This window comes from Colobus angolensis, unplaced genomic scaffold, assembly GCF_000951035.1.
Source record: "Colobus angolensis palliatus isolate OR3802 unplaced genomic scaffold, Cang.pa_1.0 Scaffold208, whole genome shotgun sequence".
Lineage (NCBI taxonomy): Eukaryota > Metazoa > Chordata > Mammalia > Primates > Cercopithecidae > Colobus > Colobus angolensis.
In genome coordinates, this window is record NW_012115244.1 from 163357 (window position 1) to 170137 (window position 6781).

General features: G+C 42.7%; 1 protein-coding gene across 1 annotated transcript in view; it reads right to left on the reverse strand.

Moving 5' to 3' along the window:
• The window catches only part of SHANK3 (SH3 and multiple ankyrin repeat domains 3), a 66231-nt gene extending 64492 nt beyond the window's left edge, over positions 1-1739 (reverse strand). The window contains exon 1 of the mRNA XM_011942258.1: positions 1662-1739. Within this exon, the coding sequence (XP_011797648.1) occupies positions 1662-1739 (78 nt within the window). The remainder of the gene's footprint in view (positions 1-1661) is intronic.
• Between the last annotated feature and the right edge of the window lie 5042 nt (positions 1740-6781).

A 6781-nucleotide genomic window follows, 5' to 3' on the forward strand; every position in this document is an offset into this window, starting at 1 on the left:
GAAAGGAAGGAAGGAAGGAAAGAAAGAAAGAAAGAAAGAAAGAGAAAGAGAGAGGGAGAGACAGAGAGAGGGAGGGAGGAAGGGAGGAAGGAAGGAAGATAGATCTTTATATTAAGCCACTGAGATTTTGAGTTTTACATGACAGAGTAGTTGGCGTTTCCTCAGCTGATAAAGGAGGGGAGCTCCAAGAGCCTGCCTTAGGCCTCGCACCTTGAGAGCCCTTCTCCGAGTCAGCAGAGCATGTGCACACTGGCCAGCTGCTCAGAATTTCTACTCAAATAACATATTTGAGAACTGGGGAGATGGCCGGGCACAGTGGCTCACACCTGTAATCCCAGCACTTCGGGAGGCTAAGGTGGGCAGATTGCTTGAGCTCAGGAGTATGAGACAAGCCTGAGCAACACAGGCTCTATAAAAAATTTTAAAATTAGCTAGGTGTGGTTCGTGCCTGTAGTCCCAGCTACTCAGGAGGCTGAGGTGGGAGGATCGCTTGAGGTCAAGGTCGAGGCTGCAGTGAGTCGTGTCTGTGTCACTGCATTCCAGTCTGGGTGACAGAGCAAGACTCTGTCTCAGAAAGGAAAGAAAAAAGACACCTGGGGAAATTACCACAAGATGGATTCGCACACCCCCACGGTGTCCACTGTGTGACGGACTGTGACCCAGAAGCATGTCTCACTTGACCCCAAAGCCCTCCTCTGACCAAGGACTGTGGAGACATGATAGTGTCTGGGAAGAGGCGTCAGCTCAGACCCGGTTCCCAGCAATCCCTGAGAGCCTGGGCGTCCCTTCCTCCAGGACACAGCCATCCTGCCAAGGGCTTCGCCTCCCTTCAGGGGAGCCTGGGGGACCATCCACAGCCTTGGGTGTTTCCGTCGATGTGTCCCTCTAGCAGAGGGTCTGGGAATGACTCACATCCAGGAATTGCAAGAGGAACTTCAAACCCCCTGCCCTGCGAGCAACCCCAGGCCTGAGACCCAGGGTTTTTCCACCACTGCTGCCCCTTCACCCCTGTGCTGCCCTCTGCTTTTGTCCTGGAGGGCAACTCCTTGGCAAATGAGTCCAAGGTCTGTGAGGCCACCACTCTGCCTGCCCAGCATGGTGACCTCGCCTGCCCGGCTGACCACGTGACCTCAGCCCACCCAGGGTCTCCTCACTTGTTTCCTGGCAGCATTGTCCCGTTCGTCCCCAGCAGCCTTCTGAGAGTTTGCTCAGGATGCTGTCACTCCCCTCCCCACTTCACAGTATGCCCCTTAACGTCTTGGTGAGAGGTGTCCTGCAGGCCATCTCACGGGACAGTTAGGGGATGGCAGAGTGGGTGAAGCACGATCCATTCTTGTCCCCTTCAGGCTTTGGATGCCTTTTCCCCCGTAAACCAAGGAGTTTCTAGTATGTTACCTTCATTCCCCTGGGCTGCATGGGCCTTGGTTGTAAGAACCAGAGCACAAGCAGTCCCCTCCCAGACAACCCACCAGCCCTTCCAATCCAGGACCCGTGGTGATTGCCTCCATTCCACCTGATTTAGGATCATTTTCCTCCAACATCCATTCCTCTGGACTTGGCTGAATGAGATTTGCAAAATGGTGCAATGAGTTTGGTGTCTGTTGTCTCTTCCTGGGTTAACGTCGCCCTGCCCTGCCCTGAAAGACTGGACTATGACCTACGCATGGGTTCACCCCACAGACCTTGCGTTCCTTGAGCTCTTGGACCTGTGCAATGATGGCTGCCTCTCCTCCCGTCATGGCCAGATCTGCCATGGGCTTTGCACTGGGGAGGTCTTGGCTGCCACAGACACCAGTTCTGGAGGCTGCTCTCTGCAGCCACTTCAGGGCATAGATCTGCTTTAGAAGAGCTTCCTTCTGGGTTCCGCTTAGTTCCTTGAAAGCACTGGAAAAGCCGAGCGCAGTGGCTCACAACTGTAATCCTAGCACTTTGAGAGGCCGAGGTGGGCAGATCACGAGGTCAGGAGTTCGAGACCAGCCTGTCCAATGTGAAACCCCATCTCCACTAAATATACAAAAATTAGCCGGGCGTGGTGGCATGTGCCTGTAATCCCAGCTACTCGGGAGGCTGAGGCAGAATGATGTGAACCCGGGAGGCGGAGCTTGCAGTGAGCCGAGATAGCGCCACTGCACTCCAGCCTGGGCGTCAGAGCGAGACTCCGTCTAAAAAAAAAAAAGAAAGCATAGCTTAGTTTTCAGTGACTTCAAATTAAGAAAAATGGGGGAGGCCAGGCTCAGTGGCTCATGCCTGTAATCCCAGCACTTTGGGAGGCCAAGGTGAGCAGATCACGAGGTCAAGAGATCGATACCATCCTGGCCAACATGGTGAAACCCCATCTCTACTAAAAATACAAAAAAAATGGCCGGGCGCAGGGGCTCACACCTGTAATCCAAGCACTTTGGGAGGCCAAGGCAGGTGGATCACGAGGTCAGGAGATCAAGACCATCCTGGTTAACACAGTGAAACCCCGTCTCTACTAAAAATACAAAAAAATTAGCTGGGTGTGGTGGTGGGCACCTGTGGTCCCAGCTACTTGGGAGGCTGAGGCAGGAGAATCACTTGAACCTGGGAAGTGAAGTTTCAGCAAGCCAAGATCATACCACTGCACACCAGCCTGGTGACAGAGTGAGACTCCATCTAAAAAAAAGAAAAAGAGAAAGAAAAATGGGGGAAACCATAATAAAAAAATTGAAAACATTATTTTGAAGACTTGTAGCCAAGAAAAATTAGAATTCTATTCAAACTGTAGAAAATAATAAAAATTGAAAAACATTAGGCAAGACTAGAATCTAACAACAGGTGTACTATAGGTTTTGAAACATAATTTTTCTCTCCCCAGTTTCCCATTTTTACTAAAGACAAATCATGGTGAGATTGATTTGCTCTATTGTACTTGGCCTGATTCTTTGTATACAGTGTGGCAAGAATAATTTTTTATTTTTTACATAGGCTTTTAAATTGGCTTTGATGGAATTTTGTTCCATAGATGGAATCTCAGATAAGACTTTTTAAAAGTCAAGCCCAGCCATGGATTGGTATCATCAAATACCTATGAGTTGGGTGAATTCCTCTCCTCTTGAAGTCCCAAGATAATCTTAGTGTCCCTGGGCCTGTCAGAAAGTGACATTCTTTTTTTTTTTTTTTTTGAGATGGAGTCTTGCTCTGTCACCCAGGCTGGAGTGCAGTGGCCCAATCTTGGCTCACTGCAAGCTCTGCCTCCTGGGTTCATGCCATTCTCCTGCCTTAGCCTCCTGAGTAGCTGGAACTACAGGCACCCACCACCACGCCCAGCTAATTTTTTTTTTATTTGATTTTTTAGTAGAGACAGGATTTCACCATGTTAGCCAGGGTGGTCTCAATCTTCTGACCTTATGATCCGCCCGCCTTGGCCTCCCAAAGTGCTGGGATTACAGGCATGAGCCACCGCACCCAGCCAGAAAGCGACATTCTTTACTTACCACAGGGACTTGACTTTACATTTTCTTTAGTTTACCCTGTACAGGGACTGTGGACAAGGTCTAATTGCCACAGGGACTCAACTTTACATTCTTTACTTTACGCTGTACAGGAACTGTGGACAAGGTCTAATTACCACAGGGACTCGACTTTACATTCTTTATGCTGTACAGGGACTGTGGAAAAGGTCTAAGATCAGTTTTCCCTCGGGGCTTTTATTGACTCCATAAGTCAAGTTTGATTCCTTAAAGGAAAGCACACTTTCTATATAATTTTTATACCAAATAAGCCAAACTATGTCATTCTTTTGATTTTAGGAAAGCTAATATCTTAAAAGGATTAATTTGGTCAGAAAAAGACATAATTTATAATTTGATTTTGGAAAGTTTGTCAAATATCAAAGGTTTAAAACACTTGATATCACAGGGCATTGTAAAATAAGTAATTCAAGGATTCAAGCAAATCAAGTAATTCAAGTAAATCAAGCTCAAGGATTAAAAGAAAAAAAGGCAAAAGCTTTCATTCTTTGAGAGAGAAGACTTAATTTTCCAAACAATAAGCCTTAACAAAAAAAACAGCATGAAGCCAGTTAAATTTGTTTTTCAAAATTTTATAAACAATCTGTAAAATTTTAATCTTGACCATAACATACAACTTCCACAAGCCTTTTATAACCTTTATTAAGGAGTCAGTTAAAGCTTCAAGAAAACGTATTAATCTGACACAGGGCTCATATTCCGGTCTTGCATCCGTATGCCTTTGACAGTAATGATTAATTTACAGAGAAACTGAATTTATTTCTCTCTCAAATTGGCCCTTACACCCTCACATGTCCACCTCTTCCACACTCATCCTTGGGCCTTCAGAAGTTGAATAGCTTTAGTTTCTGTGTCTCAGGAATGCAGTTTATTTTGATTGGCACTTTCTACCAGGCCTGAAAATGAGGCTTGAATTGCTGTCAGTGTTTAAGATTTAGCAGGACTTGGTGTCCTTTTTAGGCCCAGGAGTCAAAGTCCTATAACTCAATGCCATAAGGACTTTAAAACTATATACAGAAGGATAAACGGATGTAATATCCTTAATTTAAAACATTTTTTTAAAATCTCAGTTTCTTCCTAAGCAAATCACAACTTAATAATAATATCATAGGAATTGTTTTGATAAACCATAAAATGTGTTAGACCAGTTACCAGAAGGTAAAAGAAAAGACCTTCTGCACTGCACAGAATATTATGTCGGAAGAAAACATTTCCTTTAGACCTTTAAGAAAACATTGTTAGCATCAAGCCACAAAAAACAGAACTCAAGGAAAAAAACTTATATGAGCTGAAAATGAGTTTAAGGAGAGCATTACTATTTTGCATCCTTTAAAAGGGGAGAGAAAACAAAAACAGCAAGATACAATAAAAGTTGAACGTTGCATTAAAAAAATTAAATCTCATAATTTATTAAGTCAATTAATCCTTTAAGAACATTTCATTGTTCTATCCAATTATTTAGTGTGTAAATATTTTTTTTACATGAAGCCCAATCTCTAGAAAGACCATGTCATTTCCCTTTAATTATAGACAACTTGATCATATAAAAATTTGGGGGTTTTTTTTTACAAATCCTCTTGTTGCGACTTACACAGACCATTCATGACATGCTTGGACTTTCTGGTTTGTCTTGAACATCCCTTTCTTAAACAACCAGTCATTGTACATAAGACTAAATTTACCATACAAGATTCTTTCTCATATTACATTATTTCTTTTTAAGCTTTCTTACAAAAAATAAAACTCTTTATTTTTTGCTTTCTTTACATCTGTCTTATTTCCTGGTTCCTTTTCCCTTGTTTTATATATAACCTTTAAATGAGCTTTCAATTAGACAAAAATTGTTCACCATTTTAAAAAGGACACACATTTCTTAGAAAGAATGTTTTCCTGGCCGGGCGTGGTGGCTCAAGCCTGTAATCCCAGCACTTTGGGAGGCCGAGACAGGCGGATCACGAGGTCAGGAGATTGAGACCATCCTGGCTAACACGGTGAAACCCCGTCTCTACTAAAAATACAAAAAACTAGCTGGGCGACGTGTCGCGCCTGTAGTCCCAGCTACTCGGGAGGCTGAGGCAGGAGAATGGCGTGAACCCAGGAGGTGGAGCTTGCAGTGAGCTGAGATCCGGCCACTGCACTCCAGCCTGGGCAACAGAGCGAGACTCCGTCTCAAAAAATAAAATAAAATAAAATAAAAAGAAAGAATGTTTTCCTACAACATATTTTTATTGGAAAATACCCAAATAATGAAATATCCATTATTTAATTTAATATAACTTTAGGTTGGGTGCAATGGCTCATGCCTGTAATCCCAGCACTTTGGGAGGCCAAGGAGGGCAGATCACCTGAGGTCAGGAGTTCAAGACCAGCCTGGCCAACATGGTAAAACCTCATTTCTACTAAAAATACAAAAAATTAGATGGGCATGGTGGTACATGCCTGTAATCCTAGCAACTTGGGAGGCTGAAGCAGGAGAATTGCTTGAATCTGGGAGGTGGATGTTGCAGTGAGCCGAGATTGTGCCACTGCACTCCAGCCTAGGTGACAGAGAAAGACTCTGTCTCAAAAAAAAAAATTAATATAACTTTAGATTCTAAATTATGATGAGTTTGTCTGCAATTACTTGTACCATTACCTTTACCTAATTATTTTATTTTAATCATTTACCTAGATTATTTATGAAAATTTATGAAAACTGCAATAGACATTGTTTAAAGGTATAGAATCACCATTTGCAAAATTATAACTGAGAGAGTGAAAAGATTTGACCTAATTGACTCCATCTTGCTTCTAACCTCCAAGCTATCTTTGTTCATTCCTGGGTGTAGGTTGAACAAACTTTAGGAGGAAGTTAGTTCATAGTTTAGCTTTGAAACAAAGACGGTAACAATTCTTTCCCAAAACAAACCTTATGGCCTGTGAATTAGACCACCTAAAGCCACAAGATTACAAGTTATGGTAATCTTACTAAATTCAAGATGTAGCTATTTTCATTAAACCAATATCAATGTCTTATTTATTAAAAATTACATGAACAATTATACAAGGGTTGGGTTTATAGTTAGGGTTAGAGTTAGGGTAATCTATGTAACCCCTATGCCAATTTTGACAACTTATAGTATTTGGCAGGCATAAGTATGAAATTGCTTGACCAATAAATGCAAACAAAAATGCATGCTGGCAATTCTTAAGACATTTTCTAATACTACTTTACCAATAATTTGCTAGCTTATTTATTAAAGATTGTACATAAGTTATGTAAACTTGAAAAAGCATTTGACTAGTCT